The 17,512-nt window shown below is 54.9% G+C and overlaps 1 protein-coding gene across 1 annotated transcript in view; it reads left to right on the plus strand.

The window, feature by feature from the left end:
• Window positions 1-1,309: 1,309 nt before the first annotated feature.
• The window catches only part of SCN4A (sodium voltage-gated channel alpha subunit 4), a 34,397-nt gene continuing 18,194 nt past the window's right edge, over window positions 1,310-17,512 (plus strand). Inside the window, exons 1-13 of the mRNA XM_063706191.1 lie at window positions 1,310-1,671; window positions 1,770-1,888; window positions 2,015-2,104; window positions 2,390-2,518; window positions 2,988-3,079; window positions 5,877-6,209; window positions 7,693-7,756; window positions 7,994-8,135; window positions 9,560-9,769; window positions 10,413-10,566; window positions 12,813-13,051; window positions 14,803-14,976; window positions 16,708-17,064. Coding sequence (XP_063562261.1) covers window positions 1,399-1,671; window positions 1,770-1,888; window positions 2,015-2,104; window positions 2,390-2,518; window positions 2,988-3,079; window positions 5,877-6,209; window positions 7,693-7,756; window positions 7,994-8,135; window positions 9,560-9,769; window positions 10,413-10,566; window positions 12,813-13,051; window positions 14,803-14,976; window positions 16,708-17,064 — 2,376 coding nt within the window. The 5' untranslated portion in view covers window positions 1,310-1,398. The remainder of the gene's footprint in view (window positions 1,672-1,769; window positions 1,889-2,014; window positions 2,105-2,389; window positions 2,519-2,987; window positions 3,080-5,876; window positions 6,210-7,692; window positions 7,757-7,993; window positions 8,136-9,559; window positions 9,770-10,412; window positions 10,567-12,812; window positions 13,052-14,802; window positions 14,977-16,707; window positions 17,065-17,512) is intronic.

The raw sequence follows: 17,512 nt of genomic DNA on the forward strand, positions 1-17,512 counted from the left end.
GTTGAGCAAGCCTGAGAAGCGCCCGTGCTGACCAGGGCGGGGGCGCTGCTGCAGGGGTCAAGGCCCACTGGGAGAGGGCCACCCTCAGGTGTGGCTTTGGGGGTCTCTAGGGGTCTGTCCAGGTCTCTGTGGTGCAGGGGTGGCTCCAGGTCTGTCCATGTGGGTCTGGCAGTGGCTGCGTGCGGCTGGTCTGCAGGGGTCTCACTGCAACTGCCTGCTGATGTGGTCATTCCCCCAGGGCCATTTGCAATAAGTGATCCCCCTTCCCTTCCACAGGGAAGAGGCTCTGGAGGGCTGGGCAGAAGGGGAGAGGGGCCAGGTGGGGCCCAGACCACACAATGCTCACAGGCATCAAAGGCTCCTTGTGGATGCCCCTTCCCCCAATCCAGCTTGTGCTGGGACCACCAGCCAAAAGCAGTCCCCAGGAGCTCTAGCCCTGCCCCCACCATTGGAGTTGTCCATCTCCTTGTCCCTGTGACCTTCCCTGTACATCTTCTCTTCCACGTTAGCACCTGCAGCTCTCCAGATGCAATGTTCCTCTCCCAGTTCACCCTGCCTGCCCAGTGGGCTAGGGCCCCCAAGGCTGTGGGAGAGAACTGCTAGGAGACCCCTGCCGGGCCCAGGGCCCTTTCTTCTTCCCTCTCCCAGCCCAACACCAAGTACCCCAAAGGTCAGGAAAGAGGAATCCACACCCACCCCCATCTTTCTTTTCCCTTCCCTCCAGGCCAGGGATGGCAAACACAGGCAGAGGCACCACGGTCTTCCTCCTTGCGCCCCTGGCAGACATCACTAATCAATCACAGCAACCTTTTTGCACAGAGCCTGGCTGCCACCTTCATGGTCTCCACCTACATCTCCAGGTGGCCAATATCAGGATCCACGTCGGCCCTCAGGGTGAAGTCCCTGTGCCAGTCCCACTTTGATCTAACCCCCAAACCAGGCCCCTCATCCTGGCCTATCCAGAGGTCGCCTGAGCACAGCCAGCTGTGGTTCTCTCTCTGTCCCATTAGGCTGAAGCCACACAGTTCCCGGAGCTTGGGCCCAGGAGGCAGTCGAAGGCACTGGGGTGTTGGCCCCAAGTCCCAAGGCCACAAAGAATCTGGTTGGTTTGCCGTCGGTCCTGGGGGCAGCCCCTGCCACTGCTGGGGAAAGTGTGGTGGGGGGCCAGGGGTGATGCTCTGTGCCCAGCACCTGTGCAGCAGCAGCACCTTGCTGGCACATCTCCCAGTCCTGATAGAGTCTGCACGCCCACCTCCCCGGCTCGGCCACTGGGCAAGCAGGAGGTGAGGAGTGGACGGCCCACCCAGGGAGGGGCGGCCGCCCAGCACCCCGGGGCTGCGCACTGCAGCTCCCCAGGCCACCCGCCACCCTTCTGGTCTCTGAGCCCAGGATGCGAGGATGGCCAGACCATCTCTGTGCACCCTGGTGCCTCTGGGCCCTGAGTGCTTGCGCCCCTTCACCCGGGAGTCACTGGCAGCCATAGAACAGCGGGCAGTGGAGGAGGAGGCCCGGCTGCAGCGGAACAAGCAGATGGAGATTGAGGAGCCCGAACGGAAGCCACGAAGTGACTTGGAGGCTGGCAAGAACCTACCCATGATCTACGGAGACCCCCCGCCGGAGGTCATCGGCATCCCCCTGGAGGACCTGGATCCCTACTACAGCAATAAGAAGGTCTGGGCCTGGGAAGGCTTCCTCTGTCTGTCTGCCATCCATCCATCTGTCTGCCTGTCTGTCTGTCCCTGGGTCTCACAGCCTCTCTCCCACCTTAGACCTTCATCGTACTCAACAAGGGCAAGGCCATCTTCCGCTTCTCCGCCACACCTGCTCTCTACCTGCTGAGCCCCTTCAGCGTAGTCAGGCGCGGGGCCATCAAGGTGCTCATTCATGCATATCCTGCCCAAGATGGGAGAGGCGGGAGGGGTTAGGGATGGGCGAGATGGGGTGCTCTGGCCCAGGAGACCCTCCATCACCTCCCATCCTAGCTGCTTCCTCACTTTCCTTGACCCTGCTCCACGCTGTTCAGCATGTTCATCATGATCACCATCTTGACCAACTGCGTATTCATGACCATGAGTGACCCGCCTCCCTGGTCCAAGAATGTGGAGTAAGTCTCCCTGCTCCCTGAGCTCCCCAGCCCTGGGACACAGCCCGTCTCAGGTGTCTACACCTCTGTGTGGTGCTGCTCTTGTCTTTCAGGGAGACACACTGTCATTGTGACCCTCATCCACACCTTGAGTCTCTGGGGTGGCCACGCTATCACTCGCTAGTGTCCTTAGCCACCTGAGTGGCATATTTCATTTCTGTGTCCCTCCCTTCTGGGGGTCTGTCATTGCCACACTGATCCCTACCCAGGTGACATGCCTGCCCCGGCCGGCCCTCTCCCCCCAAGGTACACCTTCACAGGGATCTACACCTTTGAGTCCCTCATCAAGATACTGGCCCGTGGCTTCTGTGTCGACGACTTCACATTCCTCCGGGACCCCTGGAACTGGCTGGACTTCAGTGTCATCATGATGGCGTGAGCAGGGGCCCCAAGGACATCCTGAAGCTGGGGTGGGTGAGGGGAGGGGGCCAGGCCTTAAAGAGGGAAACTGCCTGGGCTGAGGGCTGCAGGGGACATCGGTCAGTTGTGCAGATAGGGAGCTGCACAATTCTAGAAGCTGCCATTCTCAGGGTCTGGCTCAGCACTCTCCTGATGGACTCCTGATAATCACATGAGGCAGCCCTGACCCATAGACCCATGGGTCCTCACGTGCTGGGTGAGCCGGGCTATCTTTGCCATCCCCACTCCCCCAGAGCTCCTGCACTGTCCTTCCCAACACTTGGGCTCCCAGAGGAGCTTTGGGGGTGTCTGCCCTGCCCCCCAGACCCTGTGGTACCCCCAATTTCTTGGGAATCCTCATCCCAGGCCTGGAGGAGCCCTGATTTCTGTCCTACCACCCACCCCAGGCTCTGACAGTCCCCACCCCCCTCCACCCCCTACCCAGGTACCTGACAGAGTTTGTGGACTTGGGCAACATCTCAGCCCTGAGGACCTTCCGGGTGCTGCGGGCCCTCAAAACCATCACGGTCATCCCAGGTACTGGGGAGGTGCAGGGACCCTCTGCCTGAGCTGAGAGACCCCCGTACCATGCGCAGGCCTGGAACCTGACTCAGTGTCACAACACTCCCAGGCTGGTGTTTTTGTAGAACTCACAGCACAGCCTGGACATAGAGGGGTCCACGTGACCAGAGGGCAGATGGGGTCCTATATGGAAGGATGGGCGTTTGAGAGGCAGCATGGCAAGTTGGTTAAGAGCACAGACTCAGCTGGGCATGGTGGCTCACGCCTATAATCCCAGCACTTTGGGAGGCCAAGGCAAGTGGATCAACTAAGGTCAGGAGTTTGAGACCAGCCTGGCCAACAAGGCAAAACCCTGTCTCTACTAAAACTACAAAAATTAGCCTGGCATGGTGGTGTGCACCTGTAGTCCCATCTACTCAAGAGGCTGAGGCAGGAGAGTCACTTGAACCTGGGAAACAGAGGTGGCAGTCAGCCGAGATCATGCCACTGCATTCCAGCCTAGGCAACACAGTGAGATTCCATCTCAAAATAAAATAAAATAAAATAAATTAGCTGGGCCTGGTTATGCTCTCCTATAGTCCCAGCTACTTGGGAGGCTAAGGCGGGAGGATAGTTTGAGCCCAGGAGATCAAGGCTGCTATGAGCTGTAATTTTGCCACTGCACTCCAGCCTGGGAAAAAGAACAAGACTCTGTCTCAAAAAAAAAAAAAGCACAGATTCTGCAGCCTGACTGCCTGGGTTCAATTCTCACCTCTACCACTTCCTAACTTTAACTTTGGGCAAGTGCCTTGCCCTGTCCATGTCTCAGTTTCCTTATCTGTGGCATATGGCGACTCATAGTGCCACTCCTTGGATTGTTGTAAGGATTAAATGCCTTAATATCTGTAAGGCCCTCACAGCCCCTGGCCCATGGTTTGTGATATATACATGTGTGCTCAATAAAATAAGCAGACAGAGCAGAGCAGAGAGAGACACAAAAAGGCTCCATGAGGAAAAGTCCAAGCTCTGAGAGCTCAATTAGGAACACACCAGGCACCTGCTGAGCAATAAGGTCAGAGCAGTTCCAAAGTAATGCATCAACAAGCATGAAATCAATAGAATCCGAACATTCAGACCTGCAAAAGAGCATGTGGAGAAACTGGAGATTCTCTCCCAGTAAAGGAGAGAAAGAAAAAGGATAGAGATCAGGCTCTGGGAAGAGGGGAAATTGTTAAATCCTAATATGAGAAAGTACCTGAGGCCAGGTGTGGTGGCCCACACCTGTAATCCCAGCACTTTGGGAGGCCGAGACAGGTGAATCACTTGGGGTCAGGACTTTTAGACCAGCCTGGCCAACGTGGTGAAACCTCGTCTCTACTCAAAATACAAAAATTAGCTGGGCGTGGTGGCACGTGCCTGTAATCCCAGCTACCTGGGAGGCTGAGCAGGAGAATCACTTGAATCGAGGAGGCAGAAGTTGCAGTGAGACGAGATCACACCGCTGCACTCCAGCCTGGGCGACAGAGCGAGACTCTATCTCAAAAAAAAGAAAAGAAAGTAAGAAAGAAAGTACCTGAGCTCTCTTCTAGTCTAAAGCCCTCTGACTGCAGCCGAGGAAGGTGTGAGACCCAGGAGAGGAAGCACTTCCCAAATTCCACACTGTACATTGGCCACTGAGCCAAGACGGTGTTGCCTTTCCTCTGTGCCAGCTGCCAGCATCCTCAGGGCGCAGGAGGGCTTTTATAAGGAGGCTGCCGAGCACTTGTTTTCCATATCAGGATAAGAAAAAGAAATGAAGTCATACTAACGCAAGAGGCACTACGATTAGGCCCAAGGAAGAAGTTACGGCTCTTCCATAGGTGATGGGAATCTGCCCCTGGGACTATTTCAGTATCGTTTATGCCTTTGTCTGTCTAAAGAATATAATGATGTTTCAAGGTCAGTCTAGAGCTTCTGCTGTTCCTGGGGTGCTACTAGGCATTTTAAGGAAAAGGGTTCTGTGGTCAAATATGTTAAGGATACGTGGGATTAAAGTTTTTGTTTAATAGGCCAGGTGAGGTGGCTCATGCCTGTAATCCCAGCATTTTGGGAGGCCGAGGCAGGCTGATTACTTGAAGCCAGGAGTTTGAGACCAGCCTGTCCAACATAGCGAAACCTCATCCCTACTAAAAGTACCAAAAAATGAGCTGGGTATGGTGGCACGCAGCTGTAATCCCAGCTACTTGGGAGGCTGAGGCAGGAGAATCACTTGAACCTAGGAGGCAGAGGTTGCAGTGAGCCAAGATCACACCACTGCATTCCAGCCTGGGTGACAGAATGAGACTCTCTCTAAATAAATACATAAATACAAATAAAGTTTTTGTTTATTTCTGCAGGACTTTTCAGAGCCTTTGATAGGATCAACTACATAATGACTCTCCAAGAGCAGAATCTAGAACGCAGCTTTTCCCAAACATTATCAACGCCCCTTTTTTAAGGGCACAGCATGGGAGATTAGCGTTCTGTTGAACACACTTTGACAGCGCTAACCTAGTGACATGTATTAAGCTCTGCTGTATGCCTTTGTTTGCTCTATAGGTCAGGCAACAGCCCATCAGGTCTTTATAGTTCATTCTCCTAGTGGCTGAGCGTCTGTGGCCATTTGAGGGCTCCAGATTGAGGATGTGAACAGAGAAGGGTGGGGTTAATTTCAGAAGGCTTCGGGGAAGTAGTGGTGCTCAGTAAGTCAAGCCTTGAAGATGGAGTAGGAAAAAGCTTGGCGGTGGGGGCCGCGGGGGCTCTGTTATCACCCTGCCCTGCCCCCTGCCAATATCCTTGCCCTCTCTGCGGTCAGGGCTGAAGACGATCGTGGGGGCCCTGATCCAGTCGGTGAAAAAGCTGTCGGATGTGATGATCCTCACTGTCTTCTGCCTGAGCGTCTTTGCGCTGGTAGGACTGCAGCTCTTCATGGGAAACCTGAGGCAGAAGTGTGTGCGCTGGCCCCCGCCGTTCAACGACACCAACACCACGTGGTACAGCAATGACACGTGGTATGGCAATGACACATGGTATGGCAATGAGATGTGGTATGGCAATGACTCATGGTATGCCAACGACACGTGGAACAGCCATGCAAGCTGGGCCACCAATGATACCTTTGATTGGGACGCCTACATCAGTGATGAAGGTAAGAATGGGGAGGGGTGATGGGCAAGGGGGATCCTGTCCCAGTCCCTAGGGTAGCCTCTGCCTCCACATTTTCTTTTTTTTTTTTTTTTGAGACGGAGTCTCACTCTTGTCACCCAGGCTGGAGTGCAAAGGTGCCATCTCAGCTCACTACAACCTCCGCCTCCCGGCTTCAAGCGATTCTCCTGCCTCAGCCTCCCGAGTAGCTAGGATTACAGGCATGTGCCACCAGGCCCAATTAATTTTTGTATTTTTAGTAAAGATAGGGTTACATCATGTTGGCCAGGCTGGTCTCGAACTCCTGACCTCATGTGATCTTCCCACCTCGGCCTTCTAAAGTACTGGGATTACAGGCGTGAGCCACCGCGCCCCGCCCTGTCTCCACTTCTTATGAGACAAATAGTATGGCGAGGACCTGAGCTTAAAGCTAGCACTTGGCAGCCTGTGTCACCTCTGACTAGTCACTTGATCTCCCCAGCCCTCCGAATCCTCACCTATAAAATCAAGATAACAATACCTTCCTCAAAGGGTTACTGCAGCAACAAATGGCAAACTGTTTTAAAAACCCTAAAGTGCCAGGCACGGTGGCTCACGCCTGTAATCCCAGCACTTTGGGAGGGCGAGGCAGGCAGATCACCTGAGGTCAGGAGTTCCAGACCAGCCTGACCAACGTGGTGAAACCCCGTCTCTACCAAAAATACAAAAATTAGCCGGGCGTGGTGACGCATGCCTGTAATCCCAGCTACTCCAGAGGCTGAGGCAGAAGAATCGCTTGAACCTGGCAGACAGAGGTTGCAGTGAACTGAGATCATGCCATTGCACTCCAGCCTGGGCAACAAGAGTGAAACTCAGTCTAAAAAAAAAAAAAAAATCCTAAAGCTCTCGCTATGCAAAGCAAGAGTCTATAGTTCCTACTCCCTAACCTGTGCACCCCCTGTCCTCCTTCATCACACCACATTTTCACATGCTCACATCCTGGCAGGGTCACCATCACCCACCCACACACCCACATCCTATTCACACATGCATCTTCACAGGCACACATGCCAGAAACACACACATTCTCACACAGCCACTGTTAGTCTACATAGCGCCTTCTTGCAAATTAGGAAAAGGTAACCCTTCTCACCCTGGCACCTGGATTCCAGCCCCCACTCACCCTTCACTCAGGGACCCTACACAGGTACACAATAGCCCCATGCACACACGTACACGTTCTGTCTCTGTGCCGCTGCTGCGTCATGACTTTTCGTCCACACTGGGCACTGGGCTGACAGGGCTCAAGCTGAGCTCCCTGCCGAGTCCCTACCCAGAGACCTTGGAACTTGGAGCTGTCCTTAAAGGACGGGGAAGAGGCAGCCAGGGAACATCCATTTGGTTTATGTGGTACACGCAGACCTGTCCACAGGTGTGCAATGGGCGCAGGTGCTCACACTGTGTCCATGTGGGTGACTTGCCTCCTTTGTGGCCTCTGACTCCCAAAGGGAACTTCTACTTCCTGGAGGGCTCCAACGATGCCCTGCTCTGTGGGAACAGCAGTGATGCTGGGTGAGTGATGCTAAGGGATGCAGAAAAGGCGCCCCAGGGGTCTTGGAAGGTGGGAGCTGATTAGAGATGAGAACCTGGGGTGGATGGGAGTGCAGGGAAACCTGTGGGCATGGATGGAATACTTTTCTGTTTGGGGGACACAGGCAGAACTGACGGAATTTTTCCCTTGGGGTCCCTATCTGCCCCCAGCTAGAGTGCTCCTCCCACCCTAAACCCAGCCCCCTGTCCTATTCCTAGGCACTGCCCTGAGGGTTATGAGTGCATCAAGACCGGGCGGAACCCCAACTATGGCTACACCAGCTATGACACCTTCAGCTGGGCCTTCTTGGCTCTCTTCCGCCTCATGACACAGGACTATTGGGAGAACCTCTTCCAGCTGGTACAGCTGCCCCCACCCTGCCCCCCAACCCTACAGCCACTCCCACTCCATCCCTGCAGCCTCTTCAGGGCCTGATGGAGCCTACCACAGGATGGCCAACCCCCCAACTGGGCCATCTCCTCATGGACTCCCGCAGTGCCCTTATAGGAGCTTGTGCTCTCTGAAACTGGACACCTGCCCTGAGCCAAGCCACAGCTTTAATTCTTTCCACACCTTTGCTTTCAGAGCCAAGGTCTGGGCCAAGCACAGGCACAAGCCCAGGACCCCCTAGGCCTCATGATAGCCAGTAGGGCAGCTTAGAAATCCAATGCTGCCTGCCGGGCGCGGTGGCTCATGCCTGAAATCCCAGCACTTTGGGAGGCAGAGGTGGGCGGATCACGAGGTCAGGAGTTCGAGACCAGCCTGGCCAACATAGTGAAACCCCATCTCTACTAAAAATACAAAAATTAGCCGGGTATGGTGTCACGCGCCTATATTCCCAGCTACTCAGGAGGCTGAGGAGGGAGAATTGCTTGAACCCGGGAGGTGGAGGTGGCAGTGAGACGAGACCACGCCATTGCACTCCAGCCTGGGTGACAGAGTGAGACTCCGTCTGAAAAAAAAGAAAGACAGAAATTCGATGCTGCCCATACTTTATTTGCCTTCTACTGTTTGCAGGGAAGGCAGGCTGAGCCTGGAGTGACAGTGCCTTCTGATGCCGTGTGATGTTTCTAACATTGATGGTGTTGATAACAATAACAAAAATAATAACAGCTACTGGCTGGGTGCAGTGGCTCATGCCTATAATCCTAGCACTATGGGAGGCCGAGGCAGGCAGATCACTTGAGGTCAGAAGTTTGAGACCAGCCTGGCCAGCATGGCAAAACCCATCTCTACAAAAAATACAAAAATTAGCCAGGTTTGGTGGCAAACACCTGTAATCCCAGCTACTCAGGAGACTGAGGAAGGAGAATCACTTCAACCTGGGAGGTGGAGGTTGCAGTGAGCCGAGATCACACCGCTGCACTCCAGCCTGGGCAACAGAGCGAGACTACGTCTAAAAATAAATAAATAAATAGATTAAATAATAATAATAGCTACTATTTGTTGAGTTCTTACTAGGTGCCAGGCACTGTGGCAAAGCTAGAATTCAAGCTGACCCCAAACCCATGTTCACCAATTTTCTATCCTGGCTCTCTGATAACAGGATGCCTGGCTTTGGTCCTCCTCTGAGCCAGGAGACCAGAAACGTTTGAGTCCCAAGTAGATATTTTGAAGTTCCCCAGAACATGGCTCAGCATGACAATGACGACCATCAGTCCCCCAGGCTCTGTGAGGGAGGGGCTCTGCTTACCCTTCCGAGCAATGGATGTATGGAAAGGGGCACTGGGTCAAAGGAGGTGGACGTCATGGGACCCCTCCACTCCCTCTCCCTCCACTCCCAGACCCTTCGAGCAGCTGGCAAGACCTACATGATCTTCTTCGTGGTCATCATCTTCCTGGGCTCTTTCTACCTCATCAATCTGATCCTGGCCGTGGTGGCCATGGCATATGCTGAGCAGAACGAGGCCACCCTGGCTGAGGATAAGGAGAAAGAGGAGGAGTTTCAGCAGATGCTTGAGAAGTTCAAAAAGCACCAGGAGGAGCTGGAGAAGGTCTGGACTCAGGGAAAGGAGATAGAGGACCCAGGGTTCTACCTGCCCTCAGCCGGGGCTGCCACTGTCTTCTCCCTGGGGGGCCGAGGGTGAGGGAGGGTACGGGGGTAGGGGTTTTGAGGCAGAAGGAGCAGAAGGCCCTGGGCTGGGAGCTTTGCTGGTGGAAGGGGGATGGAGGGATCCAAGCAGTAGAAAAAGCATTTCTCTGCTCTGTGCCTCAGTTTCCCTGTCTATAACAAGGAATCTGGAGTAGCTAAACCTGAAGTATTCTTCCAGCTCAAATATTTCTGATTTTGTGATGCTTTCTGGGTAGTGGATAGGTCCATACTGAGGGAAGGGCAGGTCCTGATGAGGCCGCGGGGAGCAGCTTGACCAGTTTCTCATTCTGTCAACAAGTGGAGGGTTAGTCAGGGCATCAGAGTCAAGGGTCTTCAGGGCAGAGGGTCTTTAGTCACTTTGGTCCCTACCCTGTCACCCCCACCACCATGGAGGTTGGTCCCTCCCCCACCTGCACTAAGTTTGACACAGGCCAGGAAGAGGGGCTGCCACCCTGAAGGACTCTGGAAGAAGCTCTGAGGGTCAATTAGTCCATCCCTCTGGCTCAGAGCTGGACTTCCTGCCAGTCACTCTTGCTGGTCTACAGGCCAAGGCCGCCCAAGCTCTGGAAGGTGGGGAGGCAGATGGGGACCCAGCCCATGGCAAAGACTGCAATGGCAGCCTGGACACATCGCAAGGGGAGAAGGGAGCCCCGAGGCAGAGCGGCAGCGGAGACAGCGGCATCTCCGACGCCATGGAAGGTGAGTGCCTTGTGCCCCCGTGCCCACTTAGGTAGGGGTGGAGCCTGGCTGGACTGGATTCAGGAGGATAGGGATGCCATGGGAGGTGAGTGCCCTGTGCCCCCTCTACCCATTCAGGCCCCTGAGGTCAGGGTGGGGCCTGGCTGGACCAGCTTCAGGACAGTAACTTAATATTGGCATAGAAGAAATGGCTATATTTATACTATATTTATCACAGCCATTTCTGGCTGTCATAAATATAGTCCTGTCTTAACCTGGCCCAGTTCTAGCTGCAAGGCCAGGCTGCTATGGGAACTGGGGGCTTCCGGGAGGGCCTTGGGGGCTGCCCAATGGGAAGCACAGGCTAATAATACTAACCAGAAGGCCCAATGTTCCGGAAACTGGACATCCTGCTCCTCAAGTGTTCTCTGGGTAAAAGTTAAAGGCCAAAAGTCAAATTCTGCCCAAACAGGGTGACAGACTCCCCAATCCCTGTGCCACATGCTGAATCTCAGAAGAATAAGGATGTCATGATGAGAGAGGGTGAATAGACACGACACGACAGATGGATGGACAGATGGATGGACGGACGGATGGATGGATGGATGGATGGATGGATGGATGAGAGGGAGGGAAGTGGGGAGGCAGGAGGGAAGAAGGAAGCACAGGAAAAAGGGACAATAGAGAAAAGGAATTCTGACACACAGAGATCTGGTTCCCTCCCCAGGTTGGCTTGCCTTGTGCCAGGGAGTTGGGGGCCCTGCAGGACTTTGCAGATCTCTAGAGGTCACCATGTCACCTGACCTTGTATGACAGGTATCCAGGTGCCCATATGCCCTGCCAGAGGGTACCCAGGGAATGCTGGGGGAGGAGGCCTCTCCACCCTGCTGTTCCTGGGACCACTGTGAGAAGTTTTGGGCCTCAGACACTGTTTGGGCACCTGCAGAAGCACAGGGTAGGGGTGGAGGTGCAGACTGGGGAGGCTTTGAGTGACACTCAGTGTGCTAATTACTGGGTGTGGGAGGGAGGTTCAGCCACCCTCCCCAGCATGAATCCAGGGTCTCCATAGGGCTGCCACCCACTCCAGTCCCTTTTCTTTGTCTTTGAAATGGGAGGCACTGATTGTATTTACCGGGAGGCACTGATTGTATTTACCTGCTGTGATGAGTAAGTGAGATCATGCCTGGGCCAAGGACACTCCGCATGTGTCCCCACCGTGCCCCATATTTCCACACAGCCAAACAGCCCACCAAGGCCAGGAGGAGGAGGAACAGCTTTGTCCCACGGTCCTTACAAAGCACTCGTGGCTTTGGGGTGGCAAGAACAGGGGATGTTTCTTGAAGGCCACTGTGGTGGGAAAGGATGGACCGGCTGGGGACACTTTGGAGGGGCCGGTATTACTGACAGTGCATCCCCGAGGGATCTGTCTGTGCAGAGTTGCACTAGCCAGCAGCTCATGGGGCTGGAACCCAAGCCCCTACAGTGGCCTCCTGCCTCTCCCTGGGAACTCGGACCCAGACAGATTAGGGCATCTCACAGGCCAGGCTCGCAGCCCTGGGCCTCTGGCAGGGGGTGGGCGGCCAGTCCAGCTCCCTGAGGGGTGGGGCTTTGTGGGGTGAGTCAAGAGGGCGGGGCTTGAGGCAGGGCATTGAAAGGCGGGGCTTGGGGAAAAGTTTGCTGAGGAGGTGGGCCTGTGAGTTACTGCACTAAGGGGCGGAGCTTCGGGAGGAGGCGGGGCTTCCTCAGGAGTTGGGAATGTGGGCGGGGTTTAGAGGGGCCGGACATGAGGATGCGCTCTGTGAGGCGGAGAGCTTGGAGCCGGGGGTGGGGCTTTGAGGAGGTGGGGCTTTGAGGGGCGGGGCTGTGGGCGGGGTTTAGAGAGGTGTGTCCGGAGGGTGATGCAGTGAGTGGTGGTGGAGCTTGAAGTAGGGGGCGGGGCGCTGAGGACTCGGGGGTTCCAGGGGTGGGGCTGTAGGCGGGGTTAGAGGGCGGGATCTGGAGGGTGCTCACTGAGGCGGTGGAGCTTGGAGCCGGCCGCGCTCAGAGCGCGGGGCTTTGGGGTGAAGCCATGTGGGGCGGAGGTTACAGGGGAGGTGACAGCAAGGGTGACGCAAGAGGCGGTGGAACTTGGAATAGGCCTTGCTAGAGGGTTGAGATGTGGAGTGCTAAGGGGCGGGGCTTGGAAGGTGGAACCAAAGCTCTAGGTGGAGCCGGGGGCACGTGAGGGGATAATCCTCACCAGATACCTGCTACCACCCCTCTCCCAGAACTGGAAGAGGCCCACCAGAAGTGCCCACCATGGTGGTACAAGTGCGCCCACAAAGTGCTCATATGGAACTGCTGCGCCCCGTGGCTGAAGTTCAAGAACATCATCCACCTGATCGTCATGGACCCGTTCGTGGACCTGGGCATCACCATCTGCATCGTGCTCAACACCCTCTTCATGGCCATGGAACATTACCCCATGACGGAGCACTTTGACAACGTGCTCACTGTGGGCAACCTGGTAGGGAGGGGCGGGGGAGGGGATCATTCATGGGCAGGATGGGAAGGGGTGGGGCCCAGTGGAGCTGTCTGGCTGTATGTAAATATAGGGCACGGTGGGGGACACGTGCGGACAGCTGGGGTTATTTTCCTAGCATATGGGAGGCATGAGTTGATGTGGGGGGTACTTGGGGTGATCTGTGGCACACAGAACTGGGGTTTCAGGACACTTGGGGGCAGGGAGATGGGGGTGAGGCGCTGGGCTTCTTAAGGTCCAGATTCTTGGGGATCTGGGATCCAGACCATGCCCTGGAAGCAGGGGTAAGGAAATGGGGGTGTGGAGATAGGGGTGAAGGGGCTAGCTGACAAGTCTGTCCACTTCCAGAAGTTGTCATGGGCCTGAAAGGAGCCAAGGGATCTGGCAGTGGGACCTATAGCCCTGGCTACCCAGGACCAGTGGGCTGCAGGGGTTACTCCCCCAGCCCTCACCTATTTCTCCAGCGTGGCCAGGCTTCTTCTCTCTCCAGCCCTTTCCTGCTCCACTATTGTTGACACCACTGATCCGCCCGCTTATCCAGGCCCATTAGGAGCATTATCACCTCATTGCCAGCCCCAGAGGAGCCTGACAAAGGGAAAAGCCGCCTCCTCCTCCAGCCCTGCCCCACCCTTCCCAATTCCCTTTGCAATTTTTCCAGGACGGCAAATGGGCGAGATGCTCCCCAACCCTGAAGGTTAGGGGAAGCCAGGGAGAGTAAGATTTGGGGTCTGGGAGAGAACCGGGGCTGGGTGGGTGGCACGAGAATCAAACCCTGGGCTCCCCAGCCTTCGAGGCAGGCACATCTGTCCTATAGAGGTGCCGAGGCAGCCATGGCCAGGCTGGGCTGGAGGGGTAAGGGCGTGCTCTGGACTCATGGCACAGCTGCTGGAATGTGCGTGATGGACCGGGCCTGCCCGCTTGCCCACCCCCTGCCCACACTATGCTGCTGTCTTGGCACCTGCTGTGGCCAGGGACAGCCTCTGGGAGGGGCTCAGCATGTGCCCGGGCAGGCTGTGGACCCAGGGCAGCTGGTGCCTGGCAGGAGGGGGGCCGTGCCCAGGGAGCTTTCAGGGACTGTGCAATCCTCAGACCCCATGTCCAAGGTTGGCAGGGGCAGCTGTGGTCTTCTTCTCACTGATTTTGCTCCTTTTGGTCCCTGCCCTAGACCTGTGAGTCTGCCAAGATTTGCAAGATCCTGAGAGTGGTCCCTGTGGAGAGGCTGTAGGCATAGAGGCAGGATGCTGAACTGAGCACCTGAGAACTGGGCTTGAGATGTGGCTCGTTCCCATATGGGTGCTGTGATACCAGCTAGCTGCCCAGCTAGCTGAGCCTCAACTGCTCATGTGTGGAATGCATGTGAGAATCCCTCCCAACATTGTAGAGATCAGGATACCAGTGAAGTCACAAAGTGAACCACAGAGCGCCCTGCAAATATTGAATATTATGACAGGGTTGGGGCTCCAAGCAGTGAAGTGCCTTGCCCACTGTCAAGAGGCCAGAAATGAATGGGAACAGGTCTCAGAGTTGTACCCACCTAGGCCCTATGGCTTGGCCTTTGCCTCCATCAATCACTTATACACACACAGGCCATGCGTGCCACTCCTGCTCCTCTCAGGGCTGTGGACCCCTTCCCCTCAGCCCCCACAGCCTCTGCCAGGAGGTGGGAGTTGGATGGGAGACTCCCAGGGCCCTGGGCTCCCCGAGGCTCTGTGACAGGGCCTCACCCCACCCCCTAGGTCTTCACAGGCATCTTCACAGCAGAGATGGTTCTGAAGCTGATCGCCATGGACCCCTACGAGTATTTCCAGCAGGGTTGGAATATCTTCGACAGCATTATCGTCACCCTCAGCCTGGTAGAGCTAGGCCTGGCCAATGTACAGGGACTGTCTGTGCTACGCTCCTTCCGTCTGGTACACAAAAGCCCCAGGGCCAGGGGCTGGGATGGGGGTGGGCTGAGGAGACTAAGGCGGGTGGGCACAGGGATGGGAGGAGAAAACCCAGGAAGCTAGAGGGCTGAAAATGAGGCCTCCTCTGCCTTGTGCACACCTGTTACCTCTCAGAACCTTTCTTACCTGTAAAACAGAGAAAAGGAGAGCCCTGTCTTCTTTCATAGGGCTGCTGGGGGGACCAAAGTGACAGAGGCCAACACTGGGTTTGATTCCTTAATGACCTTGAGCAGCAGTGGAGCAGGAACTCCAGCCCCGTACTGCAGACCTGAAAGCGGAGGCTCTGGAAGTTCATTAGGAGTAGGATTGGGATCTCTGAATTTCTGTCTTTTCACCACCCCATAAGGAGCACTATTATTCTTTTTAAAACTTTATCAGCTGGACGCGGTGGCTCACGCCTGTAATCCCAACACTTTGGGAGGCCAAGGCGCGTGGATCACCTGAGGTCAGGAGTTCAAGACCAGCCTGTCCAACATGGTGAAACTCCGTCTCTACTAAAAACACAAAAATTAGCTGGGCTTGGTGGCAAGTGCCTGTAATCCCAGCTACTTGGGAGGCTGAGGCAGGAGAATCACTTGAACCCGCAAGGCCGAGGTTGCAGTGAGCCGAGATCGCACCACTGCACTCCAGCCTGGGTAACAGATTGAGACTCTGTCTCAAAAAAAACAACAACAACAAACTTTATCAAGAGATCTTTTCATGCATGCACAAAAGTATAGAGAAAGTATAATGAACCTCCATGTACCTATCACCCAGCTTCAACAACTATCAACATTCTACAATCCCTGTTGCATCTGTCCCCCAATTTTTATTGTGAAAGCAAATCCCAACATACAATTTCACTTGTAAATACTTTAGTCTGTATTTTTTTTTAGACAGGGTTTCTCTGTCACCCAGGCTGGAGTGCAGTGGTACAATCACTGCTCACTGCAGCCTTGACCTCCCCAGACTCAGGTGATTCCCCCACCTCAGCCTCCTGCATAGCTGGGACCACCACGCCTAGCTAATTTTTGTAATTTTTGTAGGTCAGGGTTTCGCCATGTTGCCCAGGCTGGTCTCCAACTCCTAGGTTCAAGTGATGCACCTTCTTCGGCTTCCCAAAGTGCTGGGATTAACAGGTGTGAGCCACTGCTCCCAGCCATAGTCTGTATCTTTAACGGATAATGACGTTTTTCTTTTTTCTTTTCTTTTCTTTCCTTTTTTTTTTTTTTAATGGAGTTTTGTTCTGTAGCCCAGGCTGGAGTGCAGTGGTGCAATCTCTGCTCACTGCAAGCTCCGCCTCCCTGGTTGAAGCGATTCTCCTTCCTCAGCCTCTTGAGTAACTGGGATTACAGGCACTCGCCACCACGCCCGACTAATTTTTTGTATTTTTAGTAGAGACAGGATTTTACCATGTCGGCCAAGCTGGTTTCCAGCTCCTGAGCTCAAGTGATCCACCCACCTTGGCTTCCCAAAGTGCTGGGATTACAGGCGTGAGCCACCGTGCCTGGCCTGGACTTGTTTTCTTTTTAACACATGAAGGGCCTGAGGTGGTAGAATGAGTGTTCCCATTTAGCAGAAGGGCAAACTGAGGACTCAGATGGTGTGGGGGGCTGGAGATTCAAGCTACTCGACACTGTTCTTTCTCCTAAGGCTGGGGCTGCCTTGGGTGGTGGTCCCTGGGCCTCATTCACCCTTGCCCTCCCTGCTTGGCAGCTGCGGGTCTTCAAGCTGGCCAAGTCGTGGCCAACGCTGAACATGCTCATCAAGATCATTGGCAATTCAGTGGGGGCGCTGGGTAACCTGACGCTGGTGCTGGCTATCATCGTGTTCATCTTCGCCGTGGTGGGCATGCAGCTGTTTGGCAAGAGCTACAAGGAGTGCGTGTGCAAGATCGCCTTGGACTGCAACCTGCCACGCTGGCACATGCATGATTTCTTCCACTCCTTCCTCATCGTCTTCCGCATCCTGTGCGGGGAGTGGATCGAGACCATGTGGGACTGCATGGAGGTGGCCGGCCAAGCCATGTGTCTCACCGTCTTCCTCATGGTCATGGTCATCGGCAATCTTGTGGTGAGTGAGGCTGTCTGGGTGGCCCCTGCCCTCACCCGGGAAGCGTACAAGATGTACCTGATATTTGACTGTTTTCTATCTCCCCAACACATCCTCTCCAAAATGGCAATTTTATGTGGTTTAACCCAGTAGTTCTCAAATTTTAACCTGTGTAAGAATCACTTAGGAGTTACTTAAAACATAGATCCCCGGCCCCACCCCAAGAGTGTCTGATTCAGCAGCTCTGGGCCTAGGCCTGGGGACCTGCATTTCTGACAAGCTCCGAGGTGATGCTGATCAGTGGATGCTGATGGTGGTTCTGGGACCATGCTATGAGTAGCGCTGTTGGAACCTAGTGTTTTGAGTAAAGCAACATGATAATGAGTCAGACAGACCCACATTCCAGTCCCAGCTCCTTTGCCATCATCTGTGTGACCTTGAGCTAACTGCTGCTCTCCAGTCAAGCTGG

The sequence above is a fragment of the Gorilla gorilla genome, chromosome 4 (genome assembly GCF_029281585.2).
Source record: "Gorilla gorilla gorilla isolate KB3781 chromosome 4, NHGRI_mGorGor1-v2.1_pri, whole genome shotgun sequence".
In the NCBI taxonomy this organism is placed as follows: domain Eukaryota; kingdom Metazoa; phylum Chordata; class Mammalia; order Primates; family Hominidae; genus Gorilla; species Gorilla gorilla.